General features: G+C 41.0%; 1 protein-coding gene across 2 annotated transcripts in view; it reads left to right on the forward strand.

The window, feature by feature from the left end:
* Positions 1–21,125, forward strand: part of pi4kaa (phosphatidylinositol 4-kinase, catalytic, alpha a) — an 85,859-nt gene extending 64,734 nt beyond the window's left edge. For both annotated transcript variants that reach the window (XM_084047867.1, XM_084047868.1), the window contains exons 46-54: positions 732–804; positions 2,920–3,100; positions 11,019–11,123; positions 12,662–12,787; positions 14,321–14,441; positions 16,215–16,374; positions 17,508–17,597; positions 18,241–18,324; positions 19,588–21,125. In XM_084047867.1, coding sequence (XP_083903993.1) covers positions 732–804; positions 2,920–3,100; positions 11,019–11,123; positions 12,662–12,787; positions 14,321–14,441; positions 16,215–16,374; positions 17,508–17,597; positions 18,241–18,324; positions 19,588–19,639 — 992 coding nt within the window. In that variant the 3' untranslated portion in view covers positions 19,640–21,125. The remainder of the gene's footprint in view (positions 1–731; positions 805–2,919; positions 3,101–11,018; positions 11,124–12,661; positions 12,788–14,320; positions 14,442–16,214; positions 16,375–17,507; positions 17,598–18,240; positions 18,325–19,587) is intronic.
* Positions 21,126–21,830: the final 705 nt, after the last annotated feature.

Genomic DNA, 21,830 nt, shown 5'->3' on the forward strand with positions numbered 1-21,830 from the left:
TCATAAGACCTACAGTAGCAGTAGCCTAACTAAGGGAATGTCTGTGAACATGTTTCTGTGTGAAAGTACTGATTTGTTTACTGATTGATGTAAAGTAGCATAGGGCTGTTGTTGTCTGTTATTTTGACCCTAGTTGCCAAAGACTGTCTCTTTATGCTTATTTCCATGCAGCAACTCTTATAACTTATAATAGCCATTGTGAAATCAACTTTATAACGTTCACTTCTCGTCCTGACCAACCTGAAAAGGCTGATATCAAAATGAACACAATTTTACACGTTTGTCGACTAAATCAACTAAAATGATTAGACGACAAATTCCGATGTCTGTTATATATTTATATACAGTATAGTCATATGTCCAAAACTGTTACTTTTCAGGATTCAAATTCAAAATAGCATATCGACGAGCTCAAAACGCATCACTTTGCGCCACGTTTTGAGCTTGTAGATCTGCTACTTATGGATACTTTAGTGTGATGCTATAGAGAGTATAAGACGTTAAAATATGGAGATAAGAGCTTTCTGCCCGACAAACGACAAAATAAAGCGATTGACCACTCTGTGTGTGTGTGTGTGTGTGTGTGTGTGTGTGTGTGTGTGTGTGTGTGTGTGTGTGTGTGTGTGTGTGTGTGTGTGTGTGTGTGTGTGTGTGTGTGTGTGTGTGTGTGTGTGTGTGTGTGTGTGTGTGTGTGTGTGTGTGTGTGTGTGTGGGGTGGTGTCTCTCTCTAGGCTGCTATCTGCCTAGCAACCCAGAGGCCATAGTCCTGGACATTGATTACAAGTCAGGAACCCCTATGCAGAGGTGAGCTCACTTTTATTTATGTGTTTATTTAGGCGGGACACCGCATACTAATGAACAATACACATTCATGTCATTTAAATACACCAGATTTAGCAATGATGCAAATTTTCATCCGCACTCCGCAGTCCTCACACAAAAACAATGTGTTCCTAAAACACACAAATCGCACATTATCACATTAGCATACAAACATTCTTCAGTCGTGAGATTTAATTTCTGCTTTAATCCATGTGTTTATAATATCTAAGCTTTATATTTTACCATCACTTATAGTACATATATGATACATTATAGGGTCTGCACCATGAATTTAAAAAAATAATAATCATATTTAATATCATATTGTTTATGTCCCTCAAACGTTTTTCAAAAGGTTTGAGCCTAAATCAAGCCTCAGATATAGTCCTTCCAACTAACTTCTCTCTGGCTAATAAAGCACTTTCACCTGCAATACCACATTGTCCTGTTTGGCACGGGGCGCTATTGAGACAGTTTGTATGCATGTTATGTCCTGGTTCTGTGTGGAAAAAGTAAAAAAAAAAATATGAAAAAAAAAATGTTTTAAAAAAAGATTATTATTTTTTTGGTTGGAACTGAAAAACGGGAGGAATTGTTCCCTGACGTGACGTAGGCAGGGGGAACAAATCTGACGGACTGTTTTCAGACCAATTTACATAAAAACCACAGATAGTCTATGAAAGCCTGCATGCTCGAAGTCGGTTATTTTTTGGAACAGAAGAGAGGTGGGGGAGACCAAAAACACACAGTATGAAGTGAAGAAAAAGTTAAAATTCATGGTGTAGACCCTTTATGATATGACATGATATTTGGCAGCCAAGCTGCCAAGATGTCTTGACAGCTGTTGTTTATGTTACATCCTACCTGTTATGGTTCAGCTTGTCCTTGTAGCAGAGCTACAATATAACTATGGTCTGATCCCTGTGCTCGTTGATAGTACTACTGTACCTTTACACCAGTGGTTCTCAAACTTTTTCATGTCAAGGACCCCCCAAATTGACACTTATTAGCCCGCGGACCCCCATTTGAAAAGATAAGCCAGGGACCCCCGTAAGAGACGATTTTTTTAACGGCTCTAGCAGTGATTCTCAACCATTTTAATTTCAAGGACCCCCAGTTTGACATGCATTAGGGCTACGGACCCCCATTTAATTGGCATTTCTATCTCTGGGACCCCAATTTATATTGTAAAATAAAATGTAATGTGTTAATTTAACTCTGAGAGTGTACAAATGGAACCAAATGGACCCGTTAGGGTCCATTTGGTTCCATTTGTACACTCTCAGAGTTACAGACACATAAGGGTCCATTTGGTTCCATTTGTACGCTTTCAGAGTTACAGACCCATAAGGGTCCATTTGGTTCCTATCCATCATTTAGCTGGGGACCCCCTGGAACCCCCTCTATTTTTGAATAGCCAAAGAAATCTAAAGTTACACAGAGGCTTACCCGGTTTTAAAGGATACACGTACTTCTCCTCATGATCTCATGTAAATTAAAGGGTAACCATCACCACCTAGAACAGGGGTCTTCAACGTTTTCAGGCCAGGGACCCCCTAGCTGAGAGAGAGATGAAGCAGGGACCCCCTAGCTGAGAGAGAGATGAAGCAGGGACCCCCACTACATATTGTATAGATGAGCGATAAAGCAGGGAGGGACCCCCTCTATATTTTTTAAGATTGTGTTTTAGATTAAACTTTTTTTGTTCACTTGGTCTGCTCTCTTTTCCCTCTACACCTATACTTCTTTGCCAAAAATAGCCGATCTACAAGCTCACAACGCCTCGCAGCGCGAGGCGTTGTGAGCTTGTAGATCGGCTATTTTTGGCTAAAGTTCTCCTCATAAAAAAAGGATGCTAGGGTTTAAGTGGTTAAGGTAAAAAAAAAAAAATCAATATGACACAAAGATTTGGCAGACCCCCTGTAGTAACTCTGAGGACCCCCTAGGGGTCCCGGACCCCCTGTCGAAGACCCCTGACCCAGAATATTGTCTCGACTCCTATATCGCCTCATCAGTTACTGATCCATCCACAATTCCGCCACAGTACAGTATGTATGATGTTTGTTGTTTGTTTGTTTGTTTGTTCCCATCATGCAGTGCGGCCAAGGCTCCCTACCTGGCCAAGTTCAAGGTGAAGCGCTGTGGGGTGAGCGAGCTGGAGAAGGAGGGCATGAGGTGTCCCTCAGACTCTCTGGACGACGGCGAGGAGAACACGGACGCCGCGCGCAGGGTCATGTGGCAGGCGGCCATCTTTAAAGTGGGCGACGACTGCAGACAGGTATGCTTCACAATCACTCTACTTCTCTCTCATCATTGTGTACATCATTTGGTACACTCAAAGTGGGGTCCGGGGGACCCCCAGGGGTCCTTGAGGGAGTTCCAGGGGGGTCCCCAGCTAAATGATGGATAGTTAGGAACCAAATGGACCCTTATGGGTCTGTAACTCTGAGAGTGTACAAAGATTAGAAAAATTACATCTTAAATTCCTCAAGTACATCCTACAAGTAAAAACAACCACATGTAGTAATATGGTGTATGGTGAGCTGGGGAGGTACCCAATTTGTATTCTAGTTAAAAAGAGACTCATGGGCTATTGGGCCCGGTTGCTCGAAGGAAAAGAGAGCAAATTGAGCCGACTAATGTACGACTGTCTGCTTAACCTGTTTAATACAGGTGTATATACGTCACCATGGGTTTGGCAGGTGAAGCATATACTGGACGACTCTGTGGTATGTCTTACATCTGGCTCACACAGAAATGTAACAACATTGACTGGTTGAAACGAACAGTCGAACAAAAGGTTGAAAGATCAGTTTCTGCAAAAGTGGCAAAGTGAACTTAATGATATGACATCATGTGACATTTATGTTGAGTACAAAGAGTTTAAGTTGGAAAAATGTCTGTTGTGTGAGAACCAGAAGAATAGACCATAGGCCATTTGTAACTTCAGGTTAGAACAACACAAGAATCCCAAAGATTACTGGTAGATATAGAGGACTTGAATGAAGCCAGAGGTTCTGCAATTTATGTAATGAAAATCAAGTTGGAGATTTGAGTGTAAAAATACTATCATTATGAATTTTAGACAAAAATATCTGCCAAAGTATTATATAACTCGCCCATCTATCATCTATACTGAAACTAATTTTACTACTGCAATCTGACAAGCAAAGAGTTATCTATAAACTAAGTGCTTTTATGGAAAACGTTCTCCCTCTGTTTAAATAAGGCTTGCCATGCCTTTTGCTATGTCTGTATGAATACTATATGATATCTGTGCTGCATACCATGTGAACATGGTCGTGAGTTAAATAAATGATGACACATGTAACCAAATGGACCCTAACCATTTGGTTCCATTTGTACACTCTCAGAGTTAAATTAACATTGATTCCCCCCCCCCCCCACACACACACACACACACACACACACACACACACACACACACACACACACACACACACACACACACACACACACACACTGTAGGACAGGGGTAGGCAATTGAGATAAGCCTAGGGCCAATATCACTCCCAGACATTCCATCGCGGGCCGGGCCTCCCCGCGAACATGCACGCGCGCGCATGTTCGCGGTCTAATTCGGGTCTAACTCGGTCTAATTCGGGTCTAATTTGGGTCTAATTCGGTTCTGTTTGACCAATATAAATCAACATTTTTTCCGGTTTAAATATCAGCACAGGCGATTTTTCTGGTGATTTTTTTTTTCTTCTCCATTTTCCTCTAATCTAGCTATAAAATGTTATAAATCCTTTAAAATGCATCGTGTTTATGAGTGCATGATTTCAAAAGTGGGTTCAGGTTCTATGAAATAAGTATTTATAATTATTTTAACATTAATTTTTAATACTTTTTTTATAACACTTTTCAGTAAATCATTCATACTGTATCTTTACTAATATGTGACTGATGGCACCAACAATGTGAACATTAACATAATTAAACCGAATTAAAATCAGACCAAGATGAATCCATTTGATCATGGAGTGCTTGATTTCAGAGTCTCTTGAAACGAGCGCTACATTAGTTATAATTACAATGCGCCATTTACTAACTAAATAAAAAATACATAGGGGGCGCTCGCTGTTATTTGTTCAGTCTGTCGCTTGATTGCAGAAAACATTTCAGCTGCTGCTAGTGAGCGAGATACAAACAACAACAATGGCGCTATCGAAAAGTTTGAAGAGGAAAGTTGACAGTGAAAACAGAGTGTTTAGAGAGGAGTGGACAGATCGGTATGTCTGTGTAATGTCTGTAAGGAATTTAAATAGTTAATAAAGGGGTTCCACTTATGGGCAAATTTAGCAGGGGTGCCCTTAACAGAGAAACGAATCTTTTCCAGCAAAGACATGACGTCCCTTAGCCACAGAGATGGAAGGGGCCTTGGAGGATTTCCACCGCAATAGAATGCGCCGTCACATTGCTGTTCTGTCACATTTATGTTTCTATTAGTAAAGATACAGTTTGAATGATTTACTGAACTGTGTTTTTATTTCATACCATACTACTGCTTGTTTGCTATTTCAGCACCAAGTGCTGTCCAGTGTCCACTGACTTTTTTTCATGTCATTGAGCGAGCGCCGCCCACGTTATACCCCGCTGTCATTCTCTGGGTGCATCCACATATCTCCGTCAAGTTACCGTACGGACGCCGGAAGTCCCATCCACTCCCATGTTAAGTTTAAAACCGGAAGTACCGTTCCGTTTTTTTTTTAACATGGGAGTGGACGGGGCTACCGTCGCGTAGCCAGCGTACCGTTGCACGCTAGCTTACGGACATGTGTGGATGTACCCACTCTCAACATGGAGTAATAGTCATTATTTAGGTGGGGATAGTTTCTGTATTTGGATATAATAGATATAATAGCGGCCTATATGTGAGACTATCGGTCTGATACTGTATAAAAATAAAATCCCTCCCCCCCAAAAAAAATCTAAAAATATTTTTCTAAAAATATATATATATATTTTTTCAAAAAAATTAAATTCTCAAAATTATCTCACGGGCCAGATATTATTTCTGGGGGGCCAATTTCGGCCCGCGGGCCGCCTATTGCCGACCCCTGCTGTAGGAGTTGAGGCATTACATTTAGTTTGATTCGGTTCCACGGATACATTTTTGTGAAAATAGCCGAACTACGAGCTCACAACGCCTCGCAATGTGTATGTATTAAATAGGTCTTAAACGTCATTAAATTGTCACTTTATAACTGTGCAGACACCCTGTATACACTTATACTGTATGTTGGTTTGTTTACTGTTGAGTGAGAAAACTATGTTTGCACATTAAGATGAATTCATTCATTGTTACACATTAAGCTAATCCCATTCTTTCTTTCTTTCTTTTTCCTTTATTTATTCTGGGAAACCCATTGAGAGCAAAGCTCTCTTTTTCAAGGACGTCATGATAACAAACATTTGAACCACATTACAATGTCACAACTTTAACATTAAAGCAAAAAAGAAAAGAAGAAGCATAAAACAACATTAAAATAATGGCAAAAGGCGGTGAATCAGACAATACAGTGAGGACATGGATAACAACACAGAGATTTAAAAATCAGATGCAAATAAACACAGTGTTACATGAAACGGGTACAGTCACTATGTAGTGTGCCCTCAAGAAGCACCCTGAATGTCTCTATTGAGACCAATCACATCAGTTTCAGAGGTCTGAAGTCTGTTCCATTTGTGTGGAGCATAATACATGAAAGCAGTTTTTCCTTGTTCACTGCTCTTACGTGGACTGGTAAATCTAACGTGTAGTCAGGTTCACTATGTGTTCTTGTTCAAAATTTGTGGAGATTAGCAAAACAATACTTTATTTTTATCTTCAGAACATGGGGAATCCAAAAATCTATGTTTGCATTTGCACAGACACCTGCATGTCCGCCATATTGGACATTCAAAATGGCCACCATAAAATACATAATTTGTGATATCTTGGCTTCTAAACAACATAGAAAGTTAATTAAATATACTAATCCAATGTTTTCTGGGTCAAGGAATCCAATAGAGACCTAAAGGATTGTGCACAGGGACTTGCAGTAGCGCCACATAGGGGATGGCCAGTGAAATTCAGGTTTACTATGTTAAAAAATATATTTTCGTTAAAAAGTTTGGATTAGAAAAATATACACTTTTGGAATCTTCAGAGCATGAGGAATCCAAAAATCCTTGTTTGCATTTGCACAGATACCTGCATGGCCCACCATATTGTTCAATATGGACGACCTAAAATATATAGCCTAATTTGTGCTATCTTGGATTCTAGACAACCAACCTTAGTTAATATGTTTCCAGGTCAAGGAGTCCAATAAAGACCTCAATGTAGTTATTATATAAAAGCAAGAAAACAAATGTAAATGGAAAATATAGTCTTTATATTTGTGTAATATAAACACATCATTGACTTTATTACACCACAGGTTTACAGATGTAAAGAAATGGGTGAAAAACTCCATTGTTTCTGTTGTTTTCAAAGAGAAGAAAAGAAAAGAAGAGGGCAGGGAGAGCAAGGAGAACAATCTATCAGTAATAGAAAACATGTCAAGGATATACAAATGGCATAAACCAACAGATACAGTATGTACATGAGATTAGACATAAGGTGCAAGGTGGTGACACTTTGGTAGGTCTACACTAGCAGCAGGTATGTACATGAGATTACACATTAACTTGCAAAAACAGTATTGACAAGTTATAAGATTGAACTATATACAATAATATCATCTATCATTCTTTTACGGCCCTTCATCACTGTTAGGAGGGTCATTTTCAGCATTACAGTCTGCGTCGTTTTCGCAGTCACTTCCAAACAAAGTTCTGTGCAAGTTGTGTCTCCTGCATGAACATCTCTGGGTTGTACAATGGGTTTTGCACTGACATCTGACCAACTCTACAATGGCCTGTGGTGCAGGAGGAACCTTTGTGGTAGTAGGTAGTATCTCACCATGGCTCCATGTTTGAGTGGGTCAAAAAGGCGAACAGTCTTCTCCCGGGTGGTTGAAGCCAGAAGGCATCAAGCGAGCTGAGACAGAGCGCAAACGTCGAGGCACAGACGGCTGTGTTGTTGACGGACAACGGATGATGAGAAACAAAAATACAACGGATGCACGCTTATGAGAAACAAAAATAAATATTCACTACTACGACTACTTTTGTATTTGACATTTTTCAATTTCTCTAAATATTATAAACTTTCACATATCGCGTATGAAAAGGCTACTATGGGCTACAGTGAAGTCGGACCGAATAACTGAAACGTTTTTTTCTTTTTTCACTCTTGGTGTGGGGATTATGTTATGAAAGAAGAGAAATTGCAACTGCTATAGTCCATGGGAAACCATAAACCTAAATCTAAATGAGTTGCCATATTTACATATTAACATTGAAACTCCGCAAGATATTCCTCTACACTTATTTAGTGAGAACATTGCTCCTCCTGCTGCTGAGAGCATCTCAGCACTAGCATTACTCCTGCCTGCCCCTGCCGCCAGCCCCGCCCCTCGCCCCCTTCTGGCTTCAACCACCCGGGAGAAGACTGTTCGCGTCAAAAAGACTCTGCCACGTCACAGTGGCTTGGCACCACACCCTACTTTGATCATGCACACGTTCAATGTTCTCCTCAAGGGCACCAACGGTAGGAGGCAACTTGCTGCTTTATGCCAGATGTTTGCAAAACAGATACCACCTTAGGTCAGGAATGTTTGTTATATGGATGCCCCTTGGGCAGTACATCATACAAAGTTGGCCAATGCATCATTCACCTCCTGTGTTAGGTCGCCTTCCTCTGTTAGTTTCTGTTAGTGGTCAGATGTCAGTGCAAAACCCATTGGACAACCCAGAGAAGGTCATGCAGGGGACACAACTTTGTTTGCACAGAACTTTGTTTGTGTGGAAGTCACTGCGAAAACGACACAGACTGTCTGTAATGCTGAAAATGACACCCCAGACAGTGATGACGAGCTGTAAAAGAATATTCCTGAATGATAGATCTAGTAGATATTGTATGTATATAGTTCAATCGTTCATACTGTTTTTGCACCTTAATGTCTAATATCATACCTGTTGCTAATGTAGACCTACCAAAGTGTCACCACCTTGCACCTTGTGGCTTTTTCCCCCCTAATTTTTATCGCTCGATTCTGTAACCCCTTTTTCACCCGGTGCCAATTAGCTAAGTGATCCTGGGCACTACACTCCCCCCACCAGCCTAGGGAGGCCAAGGCCGAGCTCATGCCTCCTTCAATGCATGAGAGCCAACTGACCTTCTTGTCACCTGACAGGGGGGAGTTTCCCTGGTTGGACGTAGCGTGTGGAAGGAACACGTTATTCCAACCAGTTCCCTTCCCCTCCATCAGGCGCCCCGGCTGACCAGGGGGAGGAAGTATAGTGACCAGGATTACTACATGTTTTTGTGAGGGTATTAACTATCCTAGGAGACACGGGAGAACATGCAAACTCCACACAGAGTAGGCCCTTTCGCCTTATGTCTAACCTCATGTACATACTGTATCTGTTGGTTTACGCCACTTGTATATCCTTGACATGTGTTCTATTACTGTTAGATCTCCTTGCTCTCCCCGACCCCCCCCCCCTCTTCTTTTCTTTTCTTCTCTTTGAAAACAACAGAAACAAAGGGTTTTTCCACCCATTTCTTTACACCTGTAAACCTGTAAAGTCAATGATGTGTTGATACTACACAACTATAAACACTATGTTTTACATTTACATTTGTTTTCTTGCTTTTCTATAATCCTGAGAACTACATTGAGGTCTGTATTGGACTCCTTGACCTGGAAAATATATTTAATTAAGGTTGGTTGTCTAGAATCCAACGTAGCACAAATTAGACTATATATTTTATGTGGTCCATATTGAACATGCAATATGGCGGCCATGCAGGTATATGTGCAAATGCAAACAAGGATTTTTGGATTCCCCATGCTCGGAAGATTCCAAAAGTGTTATAGTTTTGCTAATCAAAAATTCGTAACAAAAGTATATTTTCTAACATAGTCAACCTGCATTTCCATGGCCATCCCCTAGGGGGCGCTGCTGCAAGTCCCTGTGCACTATCCTTTAGGTCTCTATTGGATTCCTTGGCCCAGAAAACATAGGATTAGCATATTTAATTAACTGTCTATGTCGTCTAGAAGCCAAGGTAGCACAAATTATATATTTTATGGCGGCCATTTTGAACGTCCAATATGGCGGACATGCAGGTGTCTGTGCAAATGCAAACATAGATTTTTGGATTCCCCATGTTCTGAAGATAAAAAAAATGTATAGTTTTGCTAATCTCCACAAATTTTGAACGAAAGTATATTGTTTTACATAGTGAACCTGACTAGTGTGTTTGTGAACGTGTTGAGTGACCAGTAACCTTTGGTTCCAAAAGCGAGGTTAGGTATAAAGGAAGTTTACCACACAAGGCCTTATAAATAAATACAATACAATGTTGCTCTCTACGAACTGCAAGAGATGGCCAACCCACTTTATCTATTTATATTTTATTATGAAATACAGTGATGGGTGAGATAATCATCACCAGTAATAAAACGCAAGGCACTGTGGTAGACTGCATCCAGAGGCTTCAGTGTGGAGAGTGAAGCATGCACATACAGTGTATCCCCATAATCAAATACAGACATTATTACAGATTGAACAATAGTCTTTCTGCTGGTAAAAGAAAAACAGGACCTGTTTCTGGTAAAGGAAGCCAGTTTGACCTCTGAATTTTTTCATTAGGTCATTCTGTCACAGTGGCGTGCACAGACATTTTGAGGGGCAGGTGCTCAAGTAAATTATACTTTTTTTGGTTTACTTGGTCTGCTCTTTTTTCCCTCTACACCTATACCTCTTTGCCAAAAATAGCCGATCTACAAGCCCACAACGCCTCGCAGCGCGAGGCGTTGTGGGCTTGTAGATCTGCTATTTTTGTCTAAAGTTCTCCTCAGAAAAGGGATGCTAGGTTTCGAGTGGTTATGGTAAAAAAGAAACATCATATCACATAAAGATTTGGCGGAGCACTTCTGGTCAAGAGGGCAAAGGGCACTTCTGGTCAAGAGGGCAAAGGGCGGGCGCTCTATTACCACCTAGAGTCTATCTGTGCACGTCCCTGTTCTGTCATTCACCCCATGTCTGTCTGTCTCTCTCTCTGTCGCCCCCTGCAGGACATGCTGGCTCTGCAGATCATCGGTCTGTTCAAGAACATCTTCCAGCTGGTGGGACTGGATCTGTTTGTGTTCCCTTACAGGGTGGTGGCTACTGCCCCAGGGGTAAGAACCTTCTGTTATACTACTTCCCCGGGGGGTTAGAACCTTCTGTCATCATATTAACAGGGTCCCCACGGTCATGACATTTCTGGAAATATTTTGAAATTAGAAAAAACCTTTTCCAGTCCTGGAAAAGGTTTGGAATTCATCAAGGGTCCTGGAATATCCTGGAAAAATATTTGGCTATGCATTGTTTTTGGCTATTGATTTTTGTTTATAAAAAACGTTTTCCAAAACATGTATATAACACGAAATATGTAACATTTTTCGCTGAACGGGCTGCGTGATTGCAGCCTAATGTATACCGGACGTGACAAAAAAGAACAGATGTACAAGCTTACAACATGCTGCAGAGTGTTGCGTAGTTAGTTAGTAAATTTGGTACGAAATTTGGAATGGAATTATACCATTATATGCTTTATTTTTGCTACACTGCCTGTCTTTAGGCATTGCACATAGGAGTAAGAGACTCCTGTATTACGCTGAATGATTGTTATTTAGGCCTGGAAATTTGGTTAAATATTCTGGAAAAGTTTTGGAAAATCATTGGTAAAAATGTGTGGGAACCGTGTATTAAATGCCCCTGTATTAGATATATGCCCCATGCAACAACGATCGGCTATATTTAGCTACTTTGAAAAATGTTGTCACTTATAATGACAACACAAAAATAGAAAGAAAAACTAATAAATTATATTTTTATTCCCCCGAAAATGTATTATTTTATTAAAACTGTTAATTTTTTTGATAATCTATTTAATCAACCAGATTCATGAACTGTTGCAGCCCTACCCCTGTGTATTCTCAGATGTACAATGTAGGCATTTAGCAGACACTCTTAATCCAGAGTGATTACATACAGTAAGCAAGGACAACACAAGGTAATACATGAAATGCATAGAAATAATAATGTAGGATCATACTGTAGGTAAACCAAGAACCTATCATCAGTCTGACAGTAGAATATTTAAAAAAACAATAATCTGTACATTTAAACTATACACACTATAGGATGCCAGGTCAACAATGACCTGTCATCTGTCCAAATAACATTAAAGCCTTTGCATAATCCTGCAAGGTCATCGAGGCTAGGTCTAGTGCTACAGGTTAAGGTGGAGTCTGAAGAGGACAGTCTTCAGATTACAGCAGAAGATTGGTAGTGAGTCTGCAGTTCTAACTGCAATGGAGGAGTTCATTCCATGTACAGTAGTTTGGGAGCCAGAAGGGAGAAGAGTCAGGGACGTGTGGAGCGTTGACCCGGATGTTTTAGCGAAGGTTCTGTCAGCTTCCCTGTGTTAGCTGATCTGAGAGAGCGGGAGGGGTTGTAGGGTTGGATCAGGCTTTGAAGATACGGAGGTGTCATACCTTTGGTTGCTTTGTAGGCCAACATAAATGTTTTGTACTCTCTGCGGGCAGTAACTGGGAGCCAATGGAGGGAGTGGAGAAGAGGGGAGACATGAATATTTTGGCTGGTTGAAGACCAAGCGTGCTGCGGCATTCTGTATTTACAGATGACATAACATACACATTGTGTGTTTCAGTGTGGTGTGATCGAGTGCATCCCGGACTGTAAGTCCAGGGACCAGCTGGGCAGACAGACAGACTTCGGGATGTACGACTACTTCAGGAACCAGTACGGAGACGAGTCCACCCTGGCCTTCCAGAAGGTGTGGAAATGATCCTCATTTAACCCCTACCTACCCCTTTACCCTCACATCTTTACCCTCTATCTCAGTGGCTCTCAAACTTTTTCATGTCAAGGACCCCCACATTGATATGTATTTGGCCGTGGACGCCTTTTTGAAAACGTTTTTTTTTTTGCCAGGGACCGCCAGAAGTAAAGATTTGAGTTAAAAAACGCTTAATGTTTTTAAATATATATTTATATATATTCAAAGATTTGCACCACCTTTCACGATTTTTCAAAACATGTGCAGATCTATATCTGCTATTTTTGAATTGCCAAAGTATAACATAATGGTTAAAGTGGTTAAAATTATTGTGATGCTTTGTTAACCATTTTTTTCTGGGGACCCCCTGTTACCCCCCCAAGAACCCCTGGGGGTCCCCAGACCCTACTTTGAGAACCACTGCTCTAAAGTGTGTGTGTGTGTGTGTGTGTGTGTGTGTGTGTGTGTGTGTGTGTGTGTGTGTGTGTGTCCGGAACTAAACTACTCGGACAAACACAGCCCTGGTGTCTAAAGCAGTGGTTCTCAACCTGTGGTCCTTGATGAGGTTCCAGGTGGTCCCCAGCTAAATGATGGATAGTTGGTAACCAAATGGACCCTTATAGATCTTTAACTCTTGAGACGGGTCCATTTGGTTTCACTTTACACTCTCAATAGTTAAATTATTGTTAAACATCTGCATTACTTAATTTACAAGAAGTCACACAATTAGAGAATGTAGAAGAATTGTTATTTTGATCAACATTTGCCTGTTATCTCTCCTATGGAACCAACATCAATACAGCATGGATGGAATTGTGGACAAACTCGTTTTGGGTCGTTTTGAGAGTCTAAATCTCATCAAAGGATGGGTCCGTGGCTCAAATGCCAAATAAATAATGGACCTTGATAATGAAAAAGGTTGAAAACCACTGTGTCTAAAGACCTCAAATCAATAATCATGTGTAATTGTCATCCTCTCTCCACACTAGGCGCGCTATAACTTCATAAATACTTTAAATCAGAGGTTTAACAGGTTTAACAGGGGGTCCGGGACCCCTAGAGGGTCCTCAGAGTTACTACAGGGGGTCCGCCGAATCTTTGTGTGATTTTTATATTAACCACTTCAACCAAGCATCCCTTTCCTGAGGAGAACTTTAGCCAAAAATAGCAGATCTACAAGAACACGCCTCGCACTGCGCTTGTAGATCTGCTATTTTCGGCAAAGTGGTTTGGTATAGGGGGAAAAAAGAGCAGACTAAGTACAGAGTGAAAGGTCAGGTTTACTAAGTATTGTTTAAGAGCATGGTTAAATGTCTGGAAATACACATTAACATGAATCCAACATGATAGTGCTGTGAAACAAGTCTATGAAAGCTGCCTATGAAATCTATAGGAAACATTTTTTTAATACAATATATAATGGGGGGTCCCTGCTTTATCTCTCTCTCAGCCAAGGGGTCCTTGGCCTGAAAACGTTGAAGACCCCTGCTTTAAATCATGTGTGATTGTCGTCCCCTCTCTCTCCACTAGGCGCGCTATAACTTCATCCGCAGCATGGCAGCCTACAGCCTGCTGCTGTTCCTGCTTCAGATCAAAGACAGACACAACGGCAACATCATGCTGGACAGCAAGGGCCATCTCATCCATATAGGTACTGCACATGTTCTTTATATCACCTAAATACCAAGTCTGCAGGGACGTGCACAGATAGACTTTAGATGGTGCTAGAGCACCTGCCCTTTGCCCTCTTGACCAGAAGTGCCCTTTTGAAAAAAAGAAAGAAAAAAAAAAGTTTTTTTTTTTTTTTTTTTTTTTCAGTTTACAGCAGGGGTCTTCAACAGGGGGTCCGGGACCCCAGGGGGTCCTCAGAGTTACTACAGGGGGTCCGCCAAATCTTTATGTGATATGATTTTTCTTTTTACCATAACCACTCGAAACCTAGCATCCCTTTTCTGAGGAGAACTTTAGCCAAAAATAGCAGATCTACAAGCCCACAACGCCTCGCGCTGCGAGGCGTTGTGGGCTTGTAGATCGGCTATTTTTGGCAAAGAGGTATAGGTGTAGAGGGAAAAAAGAGCAGACCAAGTCAACAAAAAAAAAGCATAATTTACTTGAGCACCTGCCCCTCAAAATGTCTGTGCACGCCACTGCAAGTCTGAACATATTATACACAGCATTATATGATGCATCTATTTGATTGTTTTGGTATTTGACACGCAACATGTGTTGCTATAGGTTTTTGTCAGACCCAAGGGGTCGGGCTTACATGAGGCTTTGTATCCGTTTTCTCCATACATGGCCATGGTCACTTTGTCCCCCGGCCCCCAGCCAAAAAAGTCTGTCCCCCTTTCGTCATAGAAGGGACATAGAAGGGACACACGTCATGCGAAGCCTGGTCATTCAGATTTCAACCAGTAGCTTGTGGAAGCAAGCTATAATAATTATGGCAAGCTATATTTTTTTTAGGGCTGGGTGATATGGACAAAATAAAATATCAGCATATTTATGACTAAATACCTCAATATATTACACGGCTTGGTTTAATTATTGATTCTGATTGGTCAATCGCTGAATCCAGCACTGTGTTATTTCTGGATAATGACCGATGAGCTCAATAACAGCCCTCGGTCTAATCAAAGACTCAGAGCACCTGCTCATATCAACCTGTCTAATCAAAGACTCAGAGCACCTGCTCATATCAACCTGTCTAATCAAAGACTCAGAGCACCTGCTCATATCAACCTGTCTAATCAAAGACTCAGAGCACCTGCTCATATCAACCTGTCTAATCAAAGACTCAGAGCACCTGCTCTTATCAACCTGTCTAATCAAAGACTCAGAACACCTGCTCATATCAACCTGTCTAATCAAAGACTCAGAGCACCTGCTCATATCAACCTGTCTAATCAAAGACTCAGAGCACCTGCTCATATCAACCTGCGCTGCTTGAAATGTATGCTGTACCCAACATGACAGCCATGTAAACAAACACACCGTGTCATTTACAACTAAACGTTGCTCTCAAGAATGTTTTTGAAAACATTTGAAGCGAGAAATAGACGATGCAGTAACCGGACATTTATTATATTTGATCAACACTTGTTTTTTGAGGCGACCGTGTTGAGCTGGACGGACGGCCAGCGCAACACGTATGGAATACTTTCATTACCTTAAGCAAGGAAATACCTCGATTTGTTGTTACTTTTGGCTCAATTTATTTATTAAGTAGCCGTTTAATAAGCTGGATAATTGTGTGTGTGTTGTGTGTGTGTGTGTGTGTGTGTGTGTGTGTGTGTGTGTGTGTGTGTGTGTGTGTGTGTGTGTGTGTGTGTGTGTGTGTGTGTGTGTGTGTGTGTGTGTGTGTGTGTGTGTGTGTGTGTGTGTGTGTGTGTGTGTGTGTGTGTGTGTGTGTGTGTGTGCACAGACTTTGGCTTCATGTTTGAGAGCTCTCCTGGAGGTAACCTGGGCTGGGAGCCGGACATCAAGCTGACCGACGAGATGGTGATGATCATGGGCGGGAAGATGGAGGCCACCCCCTTCAAATGGTTCATGGAGATGTGTGTCCGCGGATACCTGGCCGTGCGGTGAGACACGTTATGAGCTACCATACCTCTGTTCTATCATGTTTATAGTGTAGTTAGTTAGTGTACAATATATCTGTTTTATAATGTCTATATTGTAGTTAGTGTACAATAGAGTACAGAAGTCCTGACGTCACTCGTTCATCCCCAGGTTCGTAAAGTCATTTCTCTATGGAGAATAACATTGGGTCATCTTAGAATCGTCTCGTATAAGAATTGTGGCCCAAAAATAAACAAACTGTCTCGGCGATATTGTCAGGGAGGAGGTTCTGTATCGTTTATGATAGTCAGTCACTTATATTTGATACAGTCTGTTTCTGGCGAAAATTTAACTAATTGGGCTGAAATAACATTATCGTTTTCTCACCATCAATTGATTCTTCATATCCATAAGAGTCAAACCACCGGGATCATTTGTTTATTTTTGGAACACAATTCTTATTTGACGTGATATTAAATACGTCTATGGGGATTCAGAATGGGGGTGGACAACCGCGAACCAGGTAGACAAACCTAGGATGTGTAAATTACGTCAGACTTCGGTGCTCTATACATCTGTTTTATAATGTCTATATTGTAGTTAGTGTACAATTAGTGTACAATACATCTGTTTTATAATGTCTATATTGTAGTTAGTGTACAATACATCTGTTTTATAATGTCTATAGTGTAGTAGTGATTGTAGGAGTTGAGGCGCTAAATTTAGTTTGACTCGGTTCCACATATAAGGTTGAAAATGGGTGAAGTCGTCCTTTAAGTGGTCAATGGTTCCTAAAGTGGTTACTATGTGGATGCTAGGTGGTTAGCAGTGGATGCCAAGGTTTCTAAACATTGTTGCTGACATAATGTTATGTCCTGTGTCTCACTATGACCTTCAGACCGTACATAATGTTATGTCCTGTGTCTCACTGTGACCTTCAGACCGTACATAATGTTATGTCCTGTGTCTCACTGTGACCTTCAGGCCGTACATAATGTTATGTCCTGTGTCTCACTGTGACCTTCAGGCCGTACATAATGTTATGTCCTGTGTCTCACTGTGACCTTCAGACCGTACATAATGTTATGTCCTGTGTCTCACTGTGACCTTCAGACCGTACATAATGTTATGTCCTGTGTCTCACTGTGACCTTCAGACCGTACATGGATGCTGTGGTTTCTCTGGTCACTCTCATGTTGGACACTGGACTGCCATGTTTCAGGGGACAAACCATTAAACTCCTCAAGTGAGTACTACAGCTGTGTGTGTGTGTGTGTGTGTGTGTGTGTGTGTGTGTGTGTGTGTGTGTGTGTGTGTGTGTGTGTGTGTGTGTGTGTGTGTGTGTGTGTGTGTGTGTGTGTGTGTGTGTGTGTGTGGGGGCTGATTTTACACTTGTTGCATACTGAAAATAGCCAATCTACAAGCTCAACGCGTCGCTATTGTCAGAGCGCAACACCCGAGCGCAACCAAGCATCAAATGACTTGTCTTTTAGTTCTACTGGATCTCTTCTCCTCTAGTCCCTCACTAACATGTTAGTCTAGTTTTTATTTGTTGACGAAATTGTCAATTTATCTAGTCATAGTTTTAGTCATCGTAGCTTAGTTTTTATTTAGTTTTTATTTAGTTTTTATTTAGTTTTTATTTAGTTTTCCTCAGTGAAAAAAGGTAGTTTGACAAACATTTTTCGTCATAGTTTTAGTCGATGAAATCAACACGGTTCTTAAGCCTCAATTGGTCTTGCGAAGATGTCTTGCACCGAGGATAGAAGACCTACAAGCTCAGTCTGCAAGCTCGGCTGTTCTCGCCAACATGACACCGTCGCGCGACTGAGTATAAATGAGGCTTTTACTGTCAACACAGACCATGTGTGTGTGTGTTTGTTTTTCAGAGGACGTTTTAACCCTCAGATGAGTGAGAAGGAAGCAGCAGCCTACATCATCAAAATCATACAGAGCTGTTTCCTCAGCAGCAGGTAAGATACACAAGAACTTTTTTAATATAATTGATATAAATCCCTTATTTTTCTTTACTGCCACATGAGTGTTCATTTTCAATGTTTTGTTTTAAGCTCCTATTACTGCAGTGAGCATGACATTGACACTTAAGCAATATTACACGAGAGGGTGTACTTTACCGTCATTATTGCTATTATCCGTTTCCCTGTAAAGAGAAGAGTTTATTTGACTGAGACATTAAATAGTCCCTGTAGCAGCGCTCTGACGCACCGTCTCATCAACACAGCTGATTCCAGTAGGCTATATACTCCGTCGCACGACCGTGTCACGTGGCCAAAATAACTGATCTACAAGCTGACAACACGTCGCGATGGCGACGCGTTGTGAACTTGTAGATCTGTTTGTTCACCGGTGGCGGCGGTGGGTCAGGCTACTGTCTGTTTGTTTTCATACCGTGGGACAGCGTGACGTCACAGCACAGCTGTGCCATATATGGTCTAATCAGGTGCGGACTGCAGTGCGGAGTGATTTATTAATGTGATTAGGCCCGTGCTATCATGCTGGTTTGAAGCACGGCTAGATAGCTATTTCAACCAATCAGATTGCTTGGTCGGAACTACCTGTTGTATAGTGAGTAATACACACACAAGAATTAATACACACCATGTTGATATTTTCACAAAATGTAATAATACTCTATTACAGGGGTCTTCAACAGGGGGTCCGGGACCCCTAGGGGGTCCTCAGAGTTACTACAGGGGGTCCGCCAAATCTTTGTGTCATATGATATTTTTTTTACCTTCACCACTTGAACCCTAGCATCCCTTTTCTGAGGAGAACTTTTAGCCAAAAAGTAGCCGGGCGTTGTGAGCTTGTAGATCGGCTATTTTTGGCAAAGAGGCTATACTGTAGGTGTAGAGGGAAAAAAGAGCAGACTAAGTAAAAAAAAAACTTTAATCTGAAACACAATTTTATACAATATAGAGTAGGGGGTCCCTGCTTCATCTCTCTCTCAGCTAGGGGGTCCTTGGCCTGAAAACGTTGATTTTTTTTTTTCTTTTACTGTTTTTACCTGGTTATGCTTTTTTTTTTATGACATGAATTATTTAGGATCTATTCATTTGGATTGATGCAGTATTTATTTATTGTTTTACGAATTTATTTGCTGTCTTTAACTAGTAGAAACATAATCTCGTAGTCATTTTTCCCTGAAGCTGCTTGCAGATGGAAAACAAAATGACAAATACAGCGATCTGTATGTTTTTCTTTTTTCTCAACAGGAGCAAAACGTACGACATGCTCCAGTATTACCAGAACCAGATTCCATACTGAAGGACCTACTGTACCTGCTGCCTAACGTCCTACTTACTGTACAGAAACGGGACCATTTCTGCTCAAAACGTGGGAAGGTTCCTCTAGGACGCAAAGCTTTGATTCAGTAGAGAGTGCACAGTAAAATCCTCAGTGTTTCAAAGGTTTCATGACATCAAATTTCTAATTTATTGTATAGGTTTTCTGACCTCAATTACACCCCCAAAAAATGAACTTTTAACATTCAGTGTATGTTCTGTGGTCTGGGGTTTTCTGAATAATTAGCCTCAGAAAAGTGTTGGGATTGGCCCGTTGACTTTGATGTCACAGTCCATTGATCCCGCCCCTCTCCTCCCCTCCCCTATCCTTCTCCTTTGGGGGGGGGGGGGGGGGGGGGGGGAGCAGAGGCGATGATTGACAGGCAAAATCCTTCAACAGCGACACTCGCAGGCAAATACGTTTTTTTTTTTTTTTTTTTCATTGCAGCTGAAAAGCCCTCAGAACACAGAGAGAAACAAACCTGTCATGGCTCACTGGAGTGGATTTTTTCAGTTAAAACCTTTTTAATACACGTTTGAAGGACCATGATAAAGACCTTTAATGTTTTGTAAAACCAGTATGTCATGAAACCTTTAACTCCGGGTGTATTGTGGTTACATTTGGTACCCTCTCACAGTTGGTAAAATATTTAAATTAACACTGAGAATCTTTACTGCGTACTGGATGAACTTTACAATGTCATCCTGGTTTCCCGATTTAAAAAAAAAAACGTCACAAAATAGGACTAAAATAACCGCTGGTAAAAAAAAAGTGTGTTCAAGATTTTTCAGTGAATGTTCAAAAAAATAGCAGACGTACAAGCTCGTAGCGCGGCACGAAGTGGCGCGCTACGAGCTTGTACGTCTGCTATTTTTTTGAGAACCGCTTGTTCTAAAACCACTGTTTCTAAATATCAAAGCAATGAAGACAAAATACTAAACAAGCAATATAGAGGTGTGCAATAGTTGAGACACAGCATATCCTCTAGTGGCGAGAACGGAGGCAAGCTGGCTGCCTCGTTACAATAATTTCAACACTTTTGTCGCGTTGTCTGAGATCTGAGATTATTCCTCCAGCGCAGTTTTGATTGTTATTGAAATTCTGTATAAAGTTTAGAGAATAGAACAAAAAAACAAAAAAACACAGTCGCGTTACGGGTGATAATACGTGTAACTTGTAACATTCGAGTTTGTCAAAGAACCACTTGACTATCACCAACGGAACGTGTGTTTCTTTCAAATGGGGTTTATGTGATATGTTTTATGCCAAAATAAAAACGTTTTGTTTTTAGTTATAAAGTGAAAGCTTTATATTCCGATAGTAAATCATTGCTATAGAGCAGTTGTTTTCAACCAGTGGTCCGGGGACCACCAGTGGTCCTTGAGGGGGTACCAGGGGGTCCCCAGCAAAATGAGTTAACATAGCGTCACAATCATTTTTAACCACTTAGCTTCGGCTATTCAAAAATAGCAGATCTACAAGCTCATAGTGCGGCACCGAGTGCCGCACTATGAGCTTGTAGATCTGCTATTTTTGAATAACTTTGAAAAAGTGTGCATATCTTTGAATATTCATATTTTTTTTAAGCGAAAATTAACTGATATCTTTGCTTCTGGGGGGTCCCTGGCACAAAACATTTTCAAATGGGGGTCCGCGGCCAAATGTATATCAATTTGGGGGTCCTTGGCATGAAATAGGTTGAAAACCACTGCTATAGAGTGTTTGTTCAGTAATGGATCTCTCTCTCGGCTTGTCTCTTCAGCTTTTTTAGTAAAACAGAAGATTCATGTTTCAGCTGTGGGATACCAAATTGTATCCAATCGGGAGAGAGAACCTCACAAAGAGCATTTATCTGGGTACATTTTTTATAAAGTTCCATTTCCAATTTCCGTCTGCTCATTCCTGTTTATTATTACTTTCCACTTTCACTCGTTTGTATCCTGTATCCTTGTACTGTAATGAGATCTCTCTCTCTCTCTCTTGAATGGACAAAGTCGGTATCCCGACGTGAAAATGTATTTTCCGTTTTACTTTAAGAGTTGGAGAGATGGTGAGAACCCTGGTACTGAATAAACACTCTATAGACCACCGAAGTCTGACGTAATTTACACATCCTTGGTTTGTCTACCTGGTTCGCAGTTTTCCACCCCCATTCTGAATCCCATAGACGTGT

This window comes from Gymnoscopelus microlampas (genome assembly GCF_963454915.1).
Source record: "Gymnoscopelus microlampas genome assembly, chromosome: 21".
In the NCBI taxonomy this organism is placed as follows: Eukaryota; Metazoa; Chordata; class Actinopteri; order Myctophiformes; family Myctophidae; genus Gymnoscopelus; species Gymnoscopelus microlampas.